We start from the raw sequence: 24,147 nt of genomic DNA, 5'->3' as shown, positions 1-24,147 counted from the left end.
CTAGTTCAAGTTCCTTTTGTATTGGTTGTTCATGGTTGCTGCTCGTAGAACTTTGGTATCTTCGGTGATACAAGGTTTATCAAGTAAAGATGCAAGGGCTCAAGAGATTTCTGACTTGAGGGAAGCTATGGATCTGTTACACATTCCGATCCGTACTTTTGTTTGACAAGTTGTGAATGGATAAGTTGAAGCCAAAGGACATTGATCTTGTTTTTCAAAGCTGGGATGAGATTCCAATTGTTATGGGTGACACCTCATCTGAAGTCAAGAGGTTTATCTTCAAACAATGCAGTGAGACCCTAGAATAGGTCCTCCACTTGTTGGAAAGCTGTCTAATTTTTTTTCCAAAGGTCTGGTAATGACGAAGAACCTTTAATGACAAAGTTGCACGAAATCACTGAGCAATAGTTTGCTATCTGACATAAGTGAGTGAGTGAGTTAGTTGAGTTTCACGCCACTTTTAGCAATACTCCCGCAATATCATGGCAGGGGAACACCAGAAATGGGCTTCACACATTGTACCAAGAAAGAGAATCGAACCCGGGTCCTCGGCGTGAAGAGTATATATGTCACTATAACCACTCGGCTAACCGAACGCCACTTAAGCCTCTAAGACGATTGACAGCACATATCTTCAACCATGTAAAACCCTCTGTCAAAACACTTGCAAAATTGTTATCTAGTGATATAAGATAGTTAATAAATCGCAAAGAACAATGAAGAATGAAGCATGGTCTAGTGTTTGTTGTTCCCCATATATGTAGCTTGACAGCAGAGATGAACACAATAGCCTAAGGTTTGCACCCAAAAGTGTTGGAGATATGACAATCGATATTGATAGAAAAGGTGCAGATAATGGACATGAAAAAAGTGAAAATACCAAACTTGTAATGCTGCCATCACCCCAGTAAAGACAAAACACAATCGCTTCGTAACAGTGGTTCAACGAACTGCCAAGACATTAAAAAACCTGGAAGAGGAAGGTTATACAGAAACTGACAACCGAACATGAAACAGAATAAACATGAACCACAACATAGTGGTGCAATATGTGTCAATAAATAGCAGTAAATAGCATATCCTGCAACCTATAAGAGCAAAATTTCCTCTGGGGAGCATGCCTCATATTAAAGGAGCACGAACTCTGGCTTCTTCCTGGTTGTGTAATATTGTCCGGTAGGACTCACTAGCTGCAGGGAGTCGATTTGCTCGGTAACGCAACTGAGCATGATAAGACTGGGCTGTAATGACAGCATAAATAAACTTTGAGTCAATATCTATATACGCTTTTCTGAACACTGATTGGTTACCCGTGATCCATGAAGATTTTGACAAATGGCGCATGTAAATTTCTTCAGCTGAAACAAACAGTCAAAAAGAACGGTGGAGGCTCATTGGATGTCATCATTTGGAAATACCTTAATGGTTATAGTATAATTTTTAAAAATATCCTGCAGTGAACATGGTGAAAGCATTTTTGGATTTCGGATTGTGTGGATAATATGATTGCTACGTGTACTCCCTTGTTATCCACGTTTCTGAAGAAAAAATATTTTTTATATGACTAGTGACTGGTAATACATTTTATATACTCCTTTTACACTAATATAGCTTTGCCGTATATACTGTGATATATACTCTTCAAAAAAAGAAACTTGACACTGACTTTCAAAATGTAATAAAATGCGATTGTGTCAAAACAGGACACAGAAACCATAATTGAAACAGTTTGAAGATCAATGTACACAATGTTCAAAACTTTAATCGTGTCACCTAGACAGACACATGTACACGATACAGTTAATGTCACAGGGGTACAGAAAATGTCAGTATCGGTTGCCCACCACGTGCATCAATCACCACCGCTTGACAACGACGACCCATAGATGCAATCAAGTTGTCAATAACACACTGTTGGATGTGCTGCTATTCATGCTGAAGTGCATCAAGAAGCGCCGGAAGTGTTTGGGGCGGTAGATTCCTTCTGCGAACGCGTCGATCCAACTCGTCCCACAGATGCTCAATCGGGGACAAATCTGGTGATCGGGCTGGCCAAGGTAATGTCTGGATGTTGTTGTGCTGTAAGAAGTCCTGACAAACACGTGCAATATACGGTCGAGCGTTGTCCTGCTGAAACTGTCCGCCATGAACGTTGACGTGAGGAAGAACGTAAGGCTGTAGGATCAAGTCAATGCACCTGCCACATGCACGAGAGGCGTCCTACCACCGTGATAAATTCCGGCCCATACCATGACACTCCCGCCACCAAATGGGACAACCTGCTCACACAGTTGGGGGCGTAACGTTCACCCCGACGTCTGTAGACACGTGCTCGCCCATCAGCACTTGTGAGTAGGAAACGGGACTCGTCAGTAAACAGTACATTTCTCCACCTTACACGTGCCCATCTAACCCTCTGTTGGCACCAAAGCAGACAGTCCGCCAGATGACGTGGGGTCAATACATGACGTCGAACAGGTCTGCGTGCAAAAAGTCCAGCCTCCCTCAGTCTGTTGCGTACCGTTTGATCTGATATTCTGCATACCCCAGGGATCTGTGTGGTTGTAGACGTGGCTGTGGTAGTGCGGTCTCGGAGGCGTCGCAGCCAGATGTATCGATCTTGTGCTTGGAGTGTCACCCTTGGTCTTCTGTTTCTCCGTCTGTCTGTTTCCTGGTATAACCGTACACCTGTGTATTTGTCATGATTCACTCAATGCTCAGTTAACTAATTTATTACAGGTATCATTAGTGGTAGCAGCACTCAGATTACCTGACAAAGGTTCCCATTTGGCATTTCTTGTGTTTTGGGTAATTATTTAATCTGAATCCAGGTTTGAAGTGAGGTGAAATGTATGTTATGTAATATGCACATGGCAGGGCAGCAAGAGATGTGATAAGTTGATTTACTTTTTTGTAAATTGACTGATCATTCCTTACCATCAAAGGAGCAACAGAAAATATGATGATTGATTAACCACTGTTATCTGGCACAGTGGATTTGTCAAAAGTAAGTGTCTATATTTGTAGGTTTACTATAGCAGACGAAATACACTCATATCATGGTGTAAAGGTACTGATGTAAAAACCAACATACTTTGTTCAAAGGATTAACCGATAATATGTTGATTGTTTGCTAATTGTAACTAACTGTAGCATTGAACAGAATCAATCTTGTTCCTCTGCCTTTTCATTGGGAAGTTCAATGTGTGACAGACAACACTAATTTGTTGTGTCATGAAGTCTATCACTGGATTGTCTGGTCCAGACTCGATTATTTTACAGACCGCCGTCATATAGCTGAGTGCTGCGTTAAACAACAAACAAACAAACAAAACAATTTATAAAATGTCTAAATCTTTCAGTAATTTACAATTTTGTTGATCAATGTGACCATACGCCCTTATACTATCAATAAAAGCGACAGATGCGCTCCCTCATAAGCTCACTAGCTACGACAATAACAGATGTGCCATGATCAAAGTGGGTTTGGTGGGACGGCTAAATACTGCATGTAAACCCTTCATCTCTGACAGTACTGGTACTGTGAGATGCGTCAGTTGGCAGCGTAGTCCGTCACGGTGGTTCGTTTCAATCTCAATCCAAACATTCAACCCATTTACGCGAATGTGTAATCACAAACATCGTGTTTTACACGTTTTGTCACAAAACTGATAAACAAGGGTTGTATGTCATATAAATCAAATGAGAAAAAATATTTCTGAAGCCACATCTAATACCTCGATTACCGCATATGCAGCCTACATCTTCGGCTGAATCATGCGAATGTCACCACGCCCACTGAACCCCTCCCACAATCACTGTGCGACCAACAGTAGGAAACTTACCGTCACAACTTCACTCTTCACTGGAGTGTGTAGTCCGTGCAGCATCATTCACATAATGTACATTTCAACAAGGTCGGAAGTGATTCCGCGACTGCACGTGGAGACTCGAGTGGACGAGAATGTCAAGTCCTATTTGTTTTGAAAACTTGGTTATATATCCAGATTGTAAAAATGTCGTTTCGACATTACACTTAAATCACACTTATCACGTTATCTACATCAGTGCTATTTCTGTCACCGGAGACATTAGAAGCTGCTATGAACTAGTTATATCAACTTCGGAGTTGAGGAAAGGTTTACCTCCCTTCGACTAAAATGGGACCCACCAATCAATAATGACTGAAATATATTCGTCAAAAAATTCCTGGGGCAAATCTGTTCTTACTTTGATAGACGAAATTACTATTTATTGCACGTTTAGCAATATATAACAGCCATGTCATTGTTAAACTTGAAATAAATGATTGCAAGCTGTGAAACGCCGGAATCACCGCGGCTCACTCCAACTTACTGGGACTGGTGCATCAAATTTCACGACGGGCAAATTCCCTCGTCACCTAACCCGGAAATGACGTTTACCCATGGTGGATTGGTGGATTTGCAGGCTTTGTTAGTGATGATATGTATGCATATTTTATGTCAACACACGTGGTAAAAACTTTTGACATTCAAATAGAGATGTTTTTGCTCTGTGTAAATGTATGTTTGCCTTATTCTCCGTTCGCGTAAGGACGTTGTTGACGAAACTAGTGATTTTTGCAATAGCATGCATGCATTGTCAACTGTTGAAGTAACATTTTGACAGTGACAGATCGTGTTTGGGTACTTTGACAGCAAATGCGTTTACTACTTCCCTCAATACTTTTAAAAACGACTTGGTCTAGTACAGTAGTAATTAATTTGTTTCACGGTATTATTGTCTATTTACAAAAATATCTTTGACAGGAATCTGCAGTAGATAGTCAATTGAAACATGTTGAACAATGTATAACAATGTACCGTTAGATGTGGTATAAATGTATTTTAAACTGTTATCTGTTGTGTTATGCAAATATTATGTACACTAAGTTATATCATGTTGAACATTGTAAAGACTGTGTCAATATAGATTAATAAATTGTAGAGTTAGAACATTTGAGACATTTTCACTAAACTCATCAGCAAATAGTAAAGTATGTTTTTTCTCTTTTGACCCTGATAAGGCTGCCTGCCCTCCATTGCAATCTACAATTTAACAGGATGCTTTTTCTTTCTGTTTCTCATATATTTCAGAATTACTATGAATGCAACTGGCATGTTATTAATGACTCAATTATATTTCATTGAAATGTTATTGACAGCTCTAGTGTACAGCTAGTCTAGATGCCAAATGGCCATTTTCAGGAGAAGCATGCTTGAGCGTCATTATGAAGTGTTTTGGTTGATTCATCATCTCTGAGCAATCCTGAACCAGAATCAGCCGGGTGCCAGACTGGCATCATTGAGGAATTTTTTTTAGAAGCGAAAAACATAATGGCTTCCACAGATTTCCTCTTAATTCTTTGTGAGGCAATATCGTCACTTCTAATGCACATGCAAACACAATTGTTGTGTCTAGTATTTTGTTTTCATGGTCAAGGAATCCACTAATTCTAAAATTTAAAAGTGTACAAAACTTGTGCCATATTTTCAAGATGGCCATCGTTTCAATTTTGAACATTGGCTATTTTGAGGTTCCACTGTCATGCGGAAGATCCCGGGTTCAATTCGCGTCCTGGTGGGAAGCAGCCCTCCCCACTTTCTTTTTACACTGTATGTGGGAAAGCCCGTCAGTTACTTGCCGAGGGTCCCGGTTTTCCCCGAACAATTCAGGTTTACTCCGCCAGTATAACTGACCGGTATGACCTTTGATGTTGAGTGTCATAATAAACCCCAAATCCAATTCAATGCAATGATCACTAAGAGATAGACTTTGATGAACTCTCAAAATTTAATACAATACATGTAATAGTTGCAAATGAAACAGCAGAGCACAAAATAGTATAGGCAAACATTAAATTCCTTTACTGTTGAAGCAGAACGCAGTCTTCGTCATCCTCGTCCTGGTTAGCAGCTACTGCCCTCGTTCGTTACAGCAGCCTGGTTCAGCGTTACAATTGCTACACACCCACACCTGTAGGGACATCGTCTGCTCCTGGAGCATCCACACTCGATCAATGGTGACAGGTGCAACAGACACATCTAGTGGAAGTGTAGTTGGACACAATGGTGTGATACGCAGTGGAAGTCTTAAAAAATAACTCAAACAAAATAATTTAAGGTTTAATAACTGAAACTCAAATTTACACCATATTTGAATTAACCCACGATTTCAGAAACACTTCCTAAAATCACTACTTACTACGATTTGTCCTTATTTGACAATGTTTTAGTCGTTATTTGTCTATGAAAAACCTGTATTTGGTTTTATTAAAGTCCTCATTTGACTTTATAAATACCGTATTCGACGTAATAAGCGCCAAGGGTGCTCTCAAAATTAGAAATAGGGGGTTCTTATTAGAATATTATTTTGGTGAAAAAAACAGAGTTGAAAGATAAATTTCGTGGTTTATGGTGACAGCCTGACATGTTTATATACGACAGATATATTTTCTCAGAATTTAATTGCCCATAATTAAGGGTGCATATAACACACGAGTGTGTATTATACGCAAATAAATAAGTCTTGTGTACATTGATCAATCGGAAGGGGTGCTAATTGGGATTGTTTACCAGCCAATATATCAGCAAATATCGCAGTGGGCGCTTATGAGAGCGGGGCGGTTATTACGTTGAATACGGTACTACAATTGTGCCCTGATTTGACACTGTCAGAGGCAGCCACCGGCAAAGTGGCTGCCTTCTACCAAGCATGACCATAAAGTGACAAGCCTGGGAAAGAGTTCCCCTCCGCACACATTTGCGCATGCCGCCACGTGCTCCACGTGCTGCTGTCCAGAACACCACACCTTAACAAGAGGTGCACTCACGCGAATGTTTTTGAATGATTTGTCATCCTTCTGTTCAGTCCTCACCTACTTGCCATCCATACTTGAGGGGATCCAAGTTGGGAGGCTCTGACTGAGTGGCCGATTGATGGTGAGCGCGATGTACATACTGAACAAAGGCATCATGGGATGGGGGCAACGACTTCTTGGAGTTTGCCATCTTTGACTTCCACAACTGATACTGGTGTGTGGTCACCGACACTTTTGAACCATAACAGGCAGCAATGAAGGTAGTTGCATGAGATATCATCTCAGCCTTGTCTGTTTCCAGCTGACCAAGTAAGCAAGGGGTGATGTCCAGCCATTAGTACCTTCAACGCTATGGCCTTTCCAATGCCAAACAAATACAATACAGTGTTGCATCCGGTTAGAGCGTGTACAGCAGGCAGATATTTGGCGATGCTTTTGTGTGTCAGTGCTGTTTGGCGAATGTCTACGTTCGTCCTCCCAGCACAAGGACTCTCCATGCTGACACTGACTGTCATCTTTTCCTCGATGTAGAAATGAACCAACAGCACAAAGACATCTGTATCGTCGCAAATCACTTTGATGTGTGAGTCACTACTGACACCTGACACAATTCGAAATAAAGTGATGGATAATGATGACGTCTGCTTCTTCATGTTGTGTTGTGAGATCCTGTCTCTGGAGAGTAGAGTTGTTCCATACTTGTACTGGCATGGCATCTTTTTGAGTTGATGTTTTTGACTTGAATTGTGACCTGCACAATTGGATCTCGTCATTTGCTTTGTACTGCTTTTTATGTACCTGTCAAAAATCAGGTAAACGTCACAACACTCCAGGTGGTACTTGATGGTCCCCGTGAAGTTGATCACATAATCCTCAACTGTACCATTTGTGGGCCAATGTACAGTCCAGAACAAGGCGCATCCATCGATTATAACAGCATCTGAAACCCATTCAGTTCGACTTGATTTCTCAACTTGCAGATTCGTCTTCAGGACTGCTTTCAACTAAGCCCGCATCGCACCACTCTCATCAAACAAGGAGGCTAGCACAGGAGTCAGTTGGTAAGAGAGGACATCATTGATATCAATATCCCTGTATTGTTGGAGACATATGACTCTGGTATAGATCAAATCGGTATTGTACACAGGTCTTCCATCCAACTTTATGCTCTTCTTGGTCTTAATGATCAGGGTCACTTTCTTGGTCAGTGACTTGTTGAAGGATGTTGGCCAACAAGATTCAAATTCCACCATCTGCTGTCATCCAATTTGGAGAGAATTATCACCATTGACCTTGCCTGTTGTATGAAGACCTGTCATGATATTTAAAAGGCCAGGTGGGTGAGTGTCTGTTGCCAAAGGATCGATGTAACTTTGAATCGTTTTGAATCTTCTGACGATCAGATGAGTTGCTTGTAATGCTTGCAGGGGCCTCTTCTTTGTGAGTTGTGACGATCCTGCTGTTTTGCTTGACTTTCATCGCCCCTAGATCACCACGTAGCTGGCTGCAGATATGCAAGCTCAGAGCCCATCTTGTAAAAGCCGATGGCTTCAGAGTGAGTCCCGTGAGTCCGCCAGACTCGTGGACATATCTCATAAACGTTGACTCTATAAACATATCGGACCATATGGCGTTCCATATGCCTAGGTTGTGATGCATGACATGTTTGCCATGCATGAATTCTTTGAGCAGATCGTCTGGTAGATGCTCCATTGATCGAAGATAGTACAGACCGTACCTGGCATAGTTCCAATGACTGGAAGCAAAGAAATAGGGAATCATCTCTGCAACTGCCAACAGATGGAGAAGCCAGTCGGCTTCCTGCACAGCTCTTAGAAACACCACCATCAGGAGGATTGGCTTGATCAAGTTATCAATCCAAAGTTTTGCTCTGGCATGCTTTATAATCGAAGGAAGAACTGCAACTGTTTGTAATCATCGGTTGTTACAATGATTGGCCTCAAAAGTTCTTCAACCACCATAAGCAATGCTCTCATGTCTTGCGGAAACTTCTTACCGGTGAGCCTGTTTGGGACACCACCAAAAGTTGTTTGCATGATTTCAGTCAATCCTGTGTTTCTTCTAAGAGTTCCCACAGCTCCGACGAAACTCATTAGGAAGTGCATTCCACCTAATCGCGGCACAAAGTTTTAAAAAAGCAACCTGTAATCTCATCAGAAGAAGCCATGGCCTGATGCTTCCACAATCACCACCAAAAAAGAAAGAATTAACCAATAACCAGTGTTACGATGAAATACGATTTCGACCACATATATTGAAAATATGACACCCGTGTTATTTGTACACTTTTAATTATATCATTATCGGTTTCCTTGGCCATGAAAACATAGTAATAGACACCAAAATTGTGTTTGTAAGTGCATTAGAAGTGAAGATATTATCTCAAACAGAATTAATCGAAAATCGTTGGCGGCCATCATATTTTTCGCCTCTAAAAAAATTCCTCAATGGTGCCAGTCTGGCACCCGGCTGATTCTGGTTCAGGATAGCTCAGAGATGATGAATCAACCAAAACACTTCATAATGATGCCAAAACATGCTTTTTCACTATTCCGCTTGACTGTGTATGTAATTTAACAGGTTCACTGATTATCATCAGTGGGTATATACTCTTAGAACATGACAGATGTTCCTTGTTAACAGTCCTCTTTTTAGCAGAGAAATTATCTCTACCCATTATGTCTTTGCACAATACCATGATTATTGCATGCACTGAAAACGGATATCTAACACTGTGCCAAGATCTTGCTTAAGTAAATGAAGTTTTGTCTTATCAAATGTGGCCTACTGCTCATGTATACCTCCCAAAGGCAAGGGAGTTAACTGACTGTAAAAGTTACTTTTAGGCTTGACTATCGAGCCTATGCATAGTCCAATCAATATCGCGCAATGACCTAGACATCCAGTTTGTTAACAACATGGATTTGAACATGCAGACTTAAGTCGATTGCAGGATTTGCAAAACATGTGTACTGTCAACTGGGCATTGACAGATATTTTCCAAATCGTTTCATTTTTTTTAATCAAGTGCTCAAATGATATGATGCACTTCACGAGGTAAGATCCATTTTGTTACAACATAGATCTTGATTATCGATAAGATTGTCTTTACTGGGAGCCACCATTTGTTTGAAGCAAATGCAAGTGATATGAGAGGTGGAATCTGATTGGTCAGTTGGAGGGACATCGAAGTGACATAACTCGTAATAGCCACTGGTGGTGCTACGATCGAACAACAAAATTCCAGCGTAGTTCAGCAATTGTGGAAACTGGACTTTTGTAGTCAGTAAACACCCTTGCCTCGGGAAGATGGCTCAAGTAAAAAGAGTTACCATATAAAATCATTGTGGCAGATAGACAGATAACATGAAGATACAGAGAATTTAGTGACATTCCTTTTGATATTTTTAACTTATCATACGGATATCTTGGTAATACTAATAGCAAAGTCAAATGTTCCTCCATTATTTGACATATTGAAACACAAAGATTTTCTAATGAATGGTCAAGTGTAAATGCATAGCAGAGAGGTGATGGATGTGTTGGTGATGGAGTTGCTAATGACTTGTGAAAAATTTATTGCATAGGCAGTTAAGTTTTTTGTCAAATGTATGTGATAGTGAACACCTGTGAGTAATCACTGCAAATTGCAACTTGGTAAATGGTACTTTTGTTCATAACAAATGCAGAGGATTAGAATGCTCTAGTTTTTTTGTTCTCATGCTCTTTTGGGAGTAAATTGTAGTTAAAAATAACATATTTTTAAAATTGACAAAACATTTTTGCAGTTAGCTGTATTGATCAATAAGTAATAAACATTTATTCGTACCACAATAATCTTTCTATTTTGCATTCAACATGTTCAGTGGTCCATTTTTTAAAAGAGTATGAAATTAATTAGTGTGTTTCTTAATTAAGAGTACTTTTTCTTGTTTTATGTTTAGAAAGTATGAAATAATAATTAAAACATGTTTTACATAACACTGAAGTACTTGAGGCCAATCAGATCATAAAACAATTTTGAAGTATCAGCATCACCAGCCCAAAATACAGAATTCGGGGCTACTGAAAGTGAATATTTGCAATGCTGTCTGACCGCCAAATGTGGTCAAACTGCATTTGGAAATAAGTTTGACTCATTTTGTGATGATCTTCTTCAGTCAGATTTAAAAACAAACCTGTGTGAAATCTCTACTCAAGGGAAAAGGATAAAGCTGTCTGTAAGTTCATGTTAATGGGTGGTATGTTAGATGAGGGACCTCACAACTATTTCTAATTATTCCTAAATGGCATCCCTTTGTAAATACACGTATAAGTCTGATTGGGACTTTCATCAAAAGTTGACAAGAATAGATGCAGATGTATCGTAATTTATATGCACATATTGTATTTGTCCTAAATATAAACAGCAAGAAGTTGTTTATTATTCAGTGAGTGCAAAATAACTTTAACAAGCATGACATTAGTCACTTTCATCAATACATTTGGGTTTTGTTCTCAATGTACCATGTACAGGACTTACTGTATATGACCGCGTATAAGCCGAATTTTGAGGACCAGAAAAAAGATTCTGTAGAAAGGGGTCGGCTTACCCACGGGATACACTTTCATGATAGTATTTCACACATAGTAGTACACATCCACACACAGATCTTACACATCCATGTACAGGTCTTACACATCCAAATACAGGTCTTACACATCCACACACAGATCTTACACATCCACATACAGGTCTTACACATCCAAATACAGGTCTTACACATCCACACACAGGTCTTACACATCCACACACAGGTCTTACACATCCAAACACAGGTCTTACACATCCACACACAGGTCTTACACATCCACATACAGGTCTTACACATCCAAATACAGGTCTTACACATCCACACACAGGTCTTACACATCCACATACAGGTCTTACACATCCAAATACAGGTCTTACACATCCACACACAGATCTTACACATCCACATACAGGTCTTACACATCCAAATACAGGTCTTACACATCCACACACAGATCTTACACATCCACACACAGATCTTACACATCCACACACAGATCTTACACATCCATGTACAGGTGTTACACATCCACACACAGATCTTACACATCCAGATACAGGTCTTACACATCCACACACAGGTTTTACACATCCAAATACAGGTCTTACACATCCAAATACAGGTCTTACACATCCATGTACAGGTCTTACACATCCAAATACAGGTCTTACACATCCACACAAAGGTCTTACACATCCACACACAGGTCTTACACATCCACACACAGCTCTTACACATCCACATACAGGTCTTACACATCCACATACAGGTCTTACACATCCACATACAGGTCTTACACATCCATGTACAGGTTTTACACATCCATGTACAGGTCTTACACATCCACACACAGGTCTTACACATCCACATACAGGTCTTACACATCCACATACAGATCTTACACATCCACACACAGGTCTTACACATCCACATACAGGTCTTACACATCCACACACAGGTCTTACACATCCACACACAGGTCTTACACATCCAAACACAGGTCTTACACATCCAAACACAGGTCTTACACATCCACACACAGGTCTTACACATCCACATACAGGTCTTACACATCCACACACAGGTCCTACACATCCACACACAGGTCTTACACATCCACATACAGGTCTTACACATCCAAATACAGGTCTTACACATCCATGTACAGGTCTTACACATCCACACACAGGTCTTACACATCCATGTACAGGTCCTACACATCCACACACAGGTCTTACACATCCACACACAGGTCTTACACATCCACACACAGGTCCTACACATCCACACACAGGTCTTACACATCCACACACAGGTCTTACACATCCAAACACAGGTCTTACACATCCACACACAGGTCTTACACATCCACACACAGGTCTTACACATCCACACACAGGTCTTACACATCCACACACAGGTCTTACACATCCACACACAGGTCTTACACATCCACACACAGGTCTTACACATCCACACACAGGTCTTACACATCCACACACAGGTCTTACACATCCACATACAGGTCTTACACATCCACACACAGGTCTTACACATCCATGTACAGGTCTTACACATCCACACACAGGTCTTACACATCCATGTACAGGTCTTACACATCCACACACAGGTCTTACACATCCACACACAGGTCTTACACATCCAAACACAGGTCTTACACATCCATGTACAGATCTTACACATCCACATACAGGTCTTACACATCCACACACAGGTCTTACACATCCACATACAGGTCTTACACATCCACACACAGGTCTTACACATCCACACACAGGTCTTACACATCCACACACAGGTCTTACACATCCACACACAGGTCTTACACATCCACACACAGGTCTTACACATCCACACACAGGTCTTACACATCCACACACAGGTCTTACACATCCATGTACAGGTCTTACACATCCACACACAGGTCTTACACATCCATGTACAGGTCTTACACATCCACACACAGGTCTTACACATCCACATACAGGTCTTACACATCCACACACAGGTGTTACACATCCATGTAAAGGTCTTACACATCCACACACAGGTCTTACAGATCCATGTACAGGTCTTACACATCCACACAAAGGTCTTACACATCCACATACAGGTCTTACACATCCAGACGCAGGTCTTACACATCAATGTGCAGGTCTTACACATCAATGTACACATCCATGATAAATTGGTCCCGAGTCAAAGAAGACCAGACTTGACCAATTAGACAGTCTTAACTTCATAATAAATTGACAGGGTAAATTCATAACCTGAGATAAAGAGTTGTCTGCCCTTGCTGTATTTGAAACTGAAGTCACCTTGGTGTAACTCAGTACATTTAATGTTACCTTTTGCCATATTTGCAGAGCATCTGAGAGACATGGGAGAAGGAGGGAGCCCTGCTGCTATATAACATAGACATGTCAGCCCCGGACAATGGGCGCCACAGCGGAAAGTCCACCCCTAGTTCACGCTCAGACAGTGGCAGGTACTGTACCTACACGTACTTGTGTGTGTAAAAGGAAGGGGGATCTTCATGGTATGGTTGGCAACATATAGGATAAGAACTGTCCTGTGCAACACACTGCTTTGCTTATGTTAGGAAATGTCAGGTCAAATGGGGTGTGGGGTGCACCTTCTACAATGACAGGTTATATGGGGTGTAGGGTGCACCTTCTACAATGACAGGTTATATGGGGTGTAGGGTGCACCCTTTTCAATGACAGGTTATATGGGGTGTAGGGTGCACCCTCTACAATGACAGGTTATATGGGGTGTAAGGTGCACCTTCTACAACGACAGGTTATATGGGGTGTAGGGTGCACCTTCTACAATGACAGGTTATATGGGGTGTAGGGTGCACCTTCTACAATGACAGGTTATATGGGGTGTAGGGTGCACCCTCTACAATGACAGGTTATATGGGGTGTAAGGTGCACCTTCTACAATGACAGGTTATATGGGGTGCCAGGTGCACCCTCTACAATGACAGGTTATATGGGGTGTAAGGTGCACCTTCTATAATGACAGGTTATGTGGGGTGTAGGGTGCACCCTCTACAATGACAGGTTATATGGGGTGTAGGGTGCACCTTCTACAATGACAGGTTCTATGGGGTGTAGGGTGCACCTTCTACAATGACAGGTTATATGGGGTGTAGGGTGCACCTTCTACAATGACAGGTTATATGGGGTGTAGGGTGCACCATCTACAATGACAGGTTATATGGGGTGTAGGGTGCACCTTCTACAATGACAGGTTATATAGGGTGTAGGGTGCACCCTCTACAATGACAGGTTATTTGGGGTGTAAGGTGCACCTTCTATAATGACAGGTTATATGGGGTGTAGGGTGCACCCTCTACAATGACAGGTTATACAGGGTGTAAGGTGCACCTTCTACAATGACAGGTTATATGGTGTGTAGGGTGCACCATCTACAATGACAGGTTATATGGGGTGTAGGGTGCACCTTCTACAATGACAGGTTATATGGGGTGTAGGGTGCACCTTCTACAATGACAGGTTATATGGGGTGTAGGGTGCACCCTCTACAATGACAGGTTATATGGGGTGTAGGGTGCATCTTCTACAATGACAGGTTATATGGGGTGTAGGGTGCACCCTCTACAATGACAGGTTATATGGGGTGTAAGGTGCACTTTCTACAATGACAGGTTATAAGGGACGTAGGGTGCACCCTCTACAATGACAGGTTATATGGGGTGTAGGGTGCATCTTCTACAATGACAGGTTATATGGGGTGTAGGGTGCACCCTCTACAATGACAGGTTATATGGGGTGTAAGGTGCACCTTCTACAATGACAGGTTATATGGGGTGTAGGGTGCACCTTCTACAATGACAGGTTATATGGGGTGTAGGGTGCAACCTCTACAATGACAAGTTATATGGGGTGTAGGGTGCACCCTCTACAATGAAAGGGGTATATGGTGTGCCAGGTGCACCATCTACAATGACAGGTTATATGGGGTGTAGGTTGCACCTTCTACAATGACAGGTTATTTGGGGTGTAGGGTGCACCTTCTACAATGACAGGTTATATGGGATGTAGGGTGCACCTTCTACAATGACAGGTTATATGGGGTGTAAGGTGCATCTTCTACAACGACAGGTTATATGGGGTGTAGGGTGCACCCTCTACAATGACAGGTTATATGGGGTGTAGGGTGCACCCTCTACAATGACAGGTTATATTGGGTGTAGGGTGCACTTTCTACAATGACAGGTTATAAGGGACGTAGGGTGCACCCTCTACAATGACAGGTTATATGGGGTGTAGGGTGCATCTTCTACAATGACAGGTTATATGGGGTGTAGGGTGCACCCTCTACAATGACAGGTTATATGGGGTGTAAGGTGCACCCTCTACAATGACAGGTTATATGGGGTGTAGGGTGCACCCTAAACAATGACTGGTTATATGGGGTGTAAGGTGCACCCTCTACAATGACAGGTTATATGGGTCGTAAGGTGCACCCTCTACAATGACAGGTTATATGGGGTGTAGGGTGCATCCTCTACAATGACAGGTCACATGGGGCATCAGGTGCACCCTCTACAATGACAGGTCGCATGGGGTACCAGTTGCACCCTCTACAATGACAGGTCACATGGGGTGTCAGGTGCACCCTTTACAAAGACAAGTCACCTCCTTCGGCAGACATTGAACACTCCTATTTTGTACCATATCTAACCACTGTGGTCTCTATAGGACCTTAACATCTGCAATATTGGTTTCTTCTCATGCAAGAAGGACTTCAGAATTACAGACTATTTGAAGAGCCAGTAAAATCCCCACCTTAACCTTGTGGAGAGGATTCCAGTAGGGCAGTTCATCAACTCATTTCCCCTGTAGGAAGTTTCCAAAGCCTATCCAGAGAGCCTTTGAAAATGTGACCATTGATATTTTCTTCAAAAGAGGAATATGTTGAACTTTTTAAAGTTAAAACTTTTTATTGTTTCTAACCACATTAGCTTCAGTACTACCATCTTGTCAGGTAAAAGGCGTGGTCCAGCATAGCATGCCAGTCTTGTTCCAGACAGGGAAAGGCGTGGTGTTGTAAGGGCACTTACTGTGCCAACGTGGCATGCCAGTTTTCTTGATGAAGGCAGGGAAAGGCGTGGTGTTGTAGGGCACTTACTGTGCCAACATGGCATGCCAGTCTTGTTCCAGGCAGGGAAAGGCGTGGTGTTGTAGGGCACTTACTGTGCCAACATGGCATGCCAGTCTTGTTCCAGGCAGGGTAAGACGTGGTGTTGTAGGGCAACGTACTGTGCCAACATAGCATGCCAGTCTTGTTCCAGACAGGGAAAGGCGTGGTGTTGTAGGGCACTTACTGTGCCAACATCGCATGCCAGTCTTGTTCCAGGCAGGGTAAGACGTGGTGTTGTAGGGCAACGTACTGTGCCAACATAGCATGCCAGTCTTGTTCCAGACAGGGAAAGGCGTGGTGTTGTAGGGCAACGTACTGTGCCGACATGGCATGCCAGTTTTCTTGATGAAGGCAGGGAAAGGCGTGGTGTTGTAGGGCACTTACTGTGCCAACGTGGCATGCCAGTTTTCTTGATGAAGGCAGGGAAAGGCGTGGTGTTGTAGGGCACTTACTGTGCCAACATAGCATGCCAGTCTTGTTCCAGGCAGGGAAAGGCGTGGTGTTGTAGGGCAAGGTACTGTGCCGACATAGCATGCCAGTCTTGTTCCAGGCAGGGAAAGGCGTGGTGTTGTAGGGCACTTACTGTGCCAACATAGCATGCCAGTCTTGTTCCAGGCAGGGAAAGGCGTGGTGTTGTAGGGCAACGTACTGTGCCAACATCGCATGCCAGTCTTGTTCCAGACAGGGAAAGGCGTGGTGTTGTAGGGCAACGTACTGTGCCAACATCGCATGCCAGTCTTGTTCCAGGCAGGGAAAGGCATAGTGTTGTAGGGCAACGTACTGTGCCGACATAGCATGCCAGTCTTGTTCCAGACAGGGAAAGGCATGGTGTTGTAGGGCAACGTACTGTGCCGACATAGCATGCCAGTCTTGTTCCAGGCAGGGAAAGGCGTGGAGTTGTAGGGCAACGTACTGTGCCAACATAGCATGCCAGTCTTGTTCCAGACAGGGAAAGGCATGGTGTTGTAGGGCAACGTACTGTGCCGACATAGCATGCCAGTCTTGTTCCAGGCAGGGAAAGGCATGGTGTTGTAGGGCAACGTACTGTGCCGACATGGCATGCCAGTCTTGTTCCAGACAGGGAAAGGCGTGGTGTTGTAGGGCAACGTACTGTGCCAACATAGCATGCCAGTCTTGTTGCAGGCAGGGAAAGGCATGGTGTTGTAGGGCACTTACTGTGCCAACATAGCATGCCAGTCTTGTTCCAGGCAGGGAAAGACGTGGTGTTGTAGGGCAAGGTACTGTGCCAACATCGCATGCCAGTCTTGTTCCTGGCAGGGAAAGGCATGGTGTTGTAGGGCAACGTACTGTGCCAACATCGCATGCCACTCTTGTTCTATGCAGACGTGGTGTTCTGGACATGTAATACACCAATCCAAACCATCAATCAAACCGGTGCATGTGTCAGTTTGAGCTCATTAGAAGCTGGGGTATGCTTTGCGGATTTGCAGGGTCAAACAATGCCTTTGAAACGATGTGGCTATTGTTTGCGCAATTCTGACTCACAACAGCTGAGACGCATCATCAAACCCTTTTACTCAAAACCATACAGTCACGAGAAAAGTGTTCGCAGTGGATCAAGGTGTGTGTAGTGATCAGTAAAATGTCTTGATCATCATCCAGGGCGGTGGGGTAGCCTAGTAGTTAAGGTGTTCGCTCGTCCTACATCTTCCTAAAGGTGAAAATGTGCAAGAATTTCCTCACTTTTGCACTATTACATATGTACACACATAAATAACAACAAGTAGCAAGTTAAGATTTTACACGTCATTGACAATGGTAATGCTTATAACTACAGAATCATATTTCATTTACATTTTCTTCCCCTTCATTGGCTCTTCTCTGCTCCATCTTGAATATCATGGATGCTTCTGACAGCCTGATTCTGTCTTCGCTAGTCACTACCTACAAGATGTCCTCGTCGAGGATGTTGTTGGGCTGCACCAGTGTGGCCTGTTGGTACTTGTACAGCAAGTGATGACATCTGGTCAACAAATATGAATGTTCCTCCCCGAAGGTTATACCTGTACACTGAAGAATCTACATTGAAATTTTGATTATCTATCCTTCTCTTTTGTGTACATGGCTATTCTCAAACAAAAATTATTGTAGTCATTAATGCGGGGGTTTATTGAGGTTACACTGGTTGATGTTAGTCTCTTTGTTGTAGTTATTGCTGGCTACCCATTGCAGTTACAGCAATTCTTTACCTAAATCGATTCGTGTGCCGTACATGAGGTTTATGTGACGGCTATCAGAGGTTAGTGCAGAATTGTCCTCCCTCCATCCTGATAGTTGGATAATGTATGCATACTGTGAGACAGGATAAGAAAGAAAATAATTTTGCATTATGTTTAATATTTAAATACTTATCCATCCTCACAGGTTATATTGCCCATATCTCCTACTACTCTCAGGATTGACTCGTCTTACTGTACTTCAGAAGACAAGTATGAAGGCTTGGTCCTTATGTGTCACTGATGGGCTGTTTTTGAGTGAGGTGTTTCAAGTTGAAAACAATTGCTGTTATGAGCAAAGATTCCACATTTTGTTTGTAAAAAGAGACAAACTGCATAGTGTGAAACAGTATTCTTAACAAATTTATAACTTTAGCTAACAGTGACTCTTTTGGATCATAATAAAAAGTAAGTATTTATATTTAGTTTGTGTTGTATTTTTCAATGCAGACTTTTTGTTTATATATTTTTGCCATCTCAAGTTGACTTTTTCTAGAAGATGGATCTGATGGTTTAGCCATAACCATGGCAACTGGAGGTGCTGGTTTTATCTTGTATCCTCCCAGTTTGTGCCACGGTTGTGCTAGACAGCATCAACAATGTGGACTTCCTCATCTACCCATCAGACATCTCATTGGCAAATACAATCTGACAGCTAAGATAAAACCCAAAACAAAATATTTAGATCTTTAGAACTTTTTGACAAATGACTGGTAGCAAAATATCCCTTACCCAAATTCATTGCTCATGCAAACCAAGTTTCGTGGGCTGTGACACTATAGCAATTAGTGCCTCCTAGAGTAACGAAACAAGAGGCAGCTATGGAGCAGGGTTTATCGGGCATGACTCGATCGGTGTATAGTGCAGCCTTGGCTTATTCTTAGTACTGCCTTGGTTTCTAGGCATGTATATGGAGATGGAATGAGCCTGTCTCAACGAGCCAATTGTAGGACTAAACACATGTTTCAGATGATTCATTGTTGTTGTGAGAATCAAGCTTTCAACAAGTTTCAGGACATTGTGAGTGTCCTGTGGGCTATACATGCAAAGAGGTGATCTTGCCATCTAGACAAGCGATCCAAATGATTGGCATGACTCTTTTATAAGCATGGTGTTGGCCCTCACACATAGTAGCATCATAAAAGAAAAATGGCAGTATAGACTTGCCAATTTTATTTAGCCTCTTATGACATATCATGCACTTCTTATCAGTTCCATGCCTCTCTGCACCCTTACAAGACACTTCACAACATCTCACCCCATGCCTCTCTGCACCCTTACAAGTCACTTCACAACATCTCACCCCATGCCTCTCTGCATCCTTACTAGACACTTCACAACATCTCACCCCATGCCTCTCTGCACCCTTACTAGACACTTCACAACATCTCACCCCATGCCTCTCTGCACCCTTAGTAGACACTTCACAACATCTCACCCCATGCCTCTCTGCATCCTTACTAGACACTTCACAACATCTCACCCCATGCCTCTCTGCACCCTTACTAGACACTTCACAACATCTCACCCCATGCCTCTCTGCACCCTTAGTAGACACTTCACAACATCTCACCCCATGCCTCTCTGCACCCTTACAAGTCACTTCACAACATCTCACCCCATGCCTCTCTGCACCCTTACTAGACACTTCACAACATCTCACCCCATGCCTCTCTGCACCCTTACTAGACACTTCACAACATCTCACCCCATGCCTCTCTGCACCCTTACAAGACACTTCACAACATCTCACCCCATGCCTCTCTGCACCCTTACAAGTCACTTCACAACATCTCACCCCATGCCTCTCTGCACCCTTACTAGACACTTCACAACATCTCACCCCATGCCTCTCTGCATCCTTACTAGACACTTCACAACATCTCACCCCATGCCTCTCTGCACCCTTACTAGACACTTCACAACATCTCACCCCATGCCTCTCTGCACCCTTACTAGACACTTCACAACATCTCACCCCATGCCTCTCTGCACCCTTACTAGACACTTCACAACATCTCACCCCATGCCTCTCTGCACCCTTACAAGACACTTCACAACATCTCACCCCATGCCTCTCTGCACCCATACTAGACACTTCACAACATCTCACCCCATGCCTCTCTGCACCCTTACAAGACACTTCACAACATCTCACCCCATGCCTCTCTGCACCCTTACAAGACACTTCACAACATCTCACCCCTTGCCTCTCTGCACCTTTACTAGACACTTCACAACATCTTACCCCATGCCTCTCTGCATCCTTACAAGACACTTCACAACATCTCACCCCATGCCTCTCTGCACCCTTACAAGACACTTCACAACATCTCACCCCATGCCTCTCTGAATCCATACAAGACACTTCACAACATCTCACCCCATGCCACTCTTTACCCTTACAAGACACTTCACAACATCTCACCCCATGCCTCTCTGCATCCTTACTGGACACTTCACAACATCTCACCCTATACATTCATCTGCAGTTGGACCGTACATGGCAGAGGCAAGGAGATTTTATGACACTTCATGTGGTTTAGTTACAAGCATTTCCATGAAAAGATTCAAACTAGATATTTCAATAAGACAATCGAAACTTGTTAAATATGTAATTTCTCTGATAGCCCTTCTGTATGGTCAAGTCAAGTGAATGTGTCCTGTGTCAACAAGCAGTGATGTAGTACTGTCCGTAGCTTACAATACAAACATTTCAATGACACTTCTCTATCCTACCTCTACTAAGCACTGTCATATCTCTGAAGCAGGATGCTAGAGTAAGGACAGTCTGGACAAATGGCCATGGATAAATATAGAATAATAGAATAAAACATGAGTGAGTTTTACCCAAAGCAGGAGCAGTCCTTAATGCACAAGTAGTGCCTATCTCTTCAACATCACCAAGTTATCTGGATGGCAGCTTTTTAAGGTTATATAACAAATAAAAATCCATGTGAACTTGGAAGAACGAGAATGTATGAACATGGTGTTGTGAGAATAATTAAGTATTGGATTAAACTAATAAGAATGCCTCTGGGTAAATATCCAAAACATTGCTATTTCATGCTATGTAAATATGATGAATTAGGTTATAAAAATTGGGTTTCATTTGTAAGATATACATTGTTTAGTTATGGTTTCGGTTATGTATGGATGATGCAAGATGTCAGAGACTGTGATGTTTTTATTTATACATTTAAGGAAAAAACAAGAGATTTGTATATGTAAGAATGGTCAGTTTGTATATCTAATTCACCAAGGCTAGATTTATATTGCACTTACAAATGCTTACTACAGCCTGAAAAAATATCTATCATCGATTAAGACTGTAAATTTAAGAAGATCTTTAACAAAATTTAGATGTTATTCAAATGATTTTAAAATACAGAAATATAGAATGTCTAGTGACCATGACTTTGCTGACAGACTTTGTACTTTCTGTAAAGAAGACTTAGATGATGAATACCATGCACTATTTATATGTCCAGCTTATACTAGCTTAAGGATAAGATATTTGCCCTTGTATTACTATCAAAATCCTACCCTGCACAAGTTTGTATTATTACTCACAACAAATGACGACAACATTTTATTTCAGCTAGCTCTTTATTTAGATAAAATGTTTAAACTTAGAAATTCTAAAGCCAATATTAACTGAAGCGCTCTGTCACAATATGTCAAATACTATCCAACCATCTGTACTATTGGCCTCATGGCCAGACTATACGAAATAAATTCTGTTCTGTTCTGTTCTGTTCTGTTCTGTTCTGTTCTGTTCTGTTCTGTTAAAAAATCCACGTGTTGGAATTTTTTAAAATAGCATATTCTTGCTAAAGACAACTCTATCACTACATGTATATATTTTTGGCTGGGATTCACTGGATGGTGTTTGCTGCATGGCCATACATCAGTAAACCGACCATCTCCTGTTGGACACTCCTTATGTTGACAATGGTTGTGAGTAGGATGACATTGTGATTGCACAATCATTACCTGGCCTACAGAAATTGTATTGTGATCTGCATCCCGACTGGCGGTGGAGACACACCAGCTCACCTTATGTTGCATGTTGTAAATTCATGTGCACCTGTAGGAAATATGCAAAACAAAGATAATTCCATATGATCATGACTGAGCCTGAAATGTTTCAGCTTTCCATAGAAAAATAGGATGCCTTGTTTAAGTTAAGGAAAATCTACATCAAACACAAAAAGAAACATTCACACGTACCTTTCTGACCCCGGACCTCCTACGCTACTCATCCAAACCATTAGCTTATTTTCACAGCATCTGTCTGAGTTTTGGCTTATATGAGGTCTTCCTTTTAATATAGCAGAGGATGCAAATTGTGTTGATGTAATCATGGTAATTGGATACAAATGTTGGACCTGCTCCTCGATGGGAACATGCAGGGACATGGCTGCTATTTGCGTCCTTGTACATCTCAACGTATCTCCCCCACCCACCCCACGACACACAAAGATACTTTTGTCTCATCCTGTTCACTTTATTAGTTGCTTGTAAAGTGATAGGTAGCATTCACAACCTGAAGATATAGTACATGTGTTAAACATATACCTTGATGACTGTTGTTACTGAAAGTAGTAAGCACATGCTTGATCACAGGAAACCTATTTTGAGGGGCTTACAAGAAGAGAATGCCTTTTCTCAGGCAATGTTAAAGTTACATTTTTATGAGAAGAAGAAAAGAAATGCCTCTTTACCCCAGTCTACGACAACTCTTAAATATCATTTAAAACATTGCATACGTCATGTGAGATTTTAATGTGATTTTAATGTGATTTTAATCCAAACAGATTATAAAATAACCATGGTAACAGACATATGTTGTGAGAGATTGATAGATGTGCAGTTTTACATCAACAATGGGAATTATACTCTGACATAACCATGACTTGGTACTTACTTTGTGAGAACATCTTTTCTTTAAGGTCAACAAATATGTACCGATGCAGGTGGGAAAGGGTTTCATACGTAGCTCAATGGGTGGTTTTCAAGAGATTCATTCAGTGACTTCTACAAGGCTAAATAAATAATAAATGTGTGGGATGTGTGTTTTTGGTCATCAAACATAAAAAGGGAAATCTTTGCATGATGGAACCAAGAAGCCTGTGAATGACATCTTGTAGAATGGCATCCCATTCTTCCTGCAGAGCTTGGAATAATTGCTGCAGATTCTCTGACCCAGATTGATGTTAACATATAAGTTGGGTTGAGATCAGGTGAGCTTAATGGCCATGGCAGTGTGTTTATA

The 24,147-nt window shown here is 42.0% G+C and overlaps 2 protein-coding genes across 5 annotated transcripts in view; one reads left to right on the top strand and one right to left on the bottom strand.

Annotated features, from left to right (window-relative positions):
• LOC124149529 (alpha-1,6-mannosylglycoprotein 6-beta-N-acetylglucosaminyltransferase A-like) overlaps positions 1–4,377 on the bottom strand; it is an 82,195-nt gene extending 77,818 nt beyond the window's left edge. The window contains exons 1-2 of one of the 3 annotated variants that reach the window (XM_048381717.1): positions 4,357–4,377; positions 3,846–3,974 (exon numbers count right to left, since the gene is read on the bottom strand). The gene's annotated coding sequence lies outside the window, so the exon portion shown is untranslated. Of the gene's footprint in view, positions 1–3,737; positions 3,797–3,845; positions 4,290–4,356 lie in introns of those variants that run through there. The other 2 variants (XM_048381716.1, XM_048381719.1) reach the window with 2 other exon arrangements.
• Positions 4,378–4,398: 21 nt separating this feature from the next.
• The window catches only part of LOC124149528, a 193,009-nt gene continuing 173,260 nt past the window's right edge, over positions 4,399–24,147 (top strand). Inside the window, exons 1-2 of one of the 2 annotated variants that reach the window (XM_046521180.2) lie at positions 4,399–4,468; positions 13,824–13,945. In XM_046521180.2, the coding sequence (XP_046377136.2) occupies positions 13,878–13,945 (68 nt within the window). In that variant the 5' untranslated portion in view covers positions 4,399–4,468; positions 13,824–13,877. Of the gene's footprint in view, positions 4,497–13,823; positions 13,946–24,147 lie in introns of both variants that reach the window. The other variant, XM_046521178.2, reaches the window with a different exon arrangement.

The sequence above is a fragment of the Haliotis rufescens genome, unplaced genomic scaffold (genome assembly GCF_023055435.1).
Source record: "Haliotis rufescens isolate VD_foot unplaced genomic scaffold, xgHalRufe1.0.p SCAF_4, whole genome shotgun sequence".
Taxonomy (NCBI): domain Eukaryota; kingdom Metazoa; phylum Mollusca; class Gastropoda; order Lepetellida; family Haliotidae; genus Haliotis; species Haliotis rufescens.
Note: the sequence above shows the minus strand (reverse complement) of the source record. Positions and strands in the feature narration are given on the sequence as shown.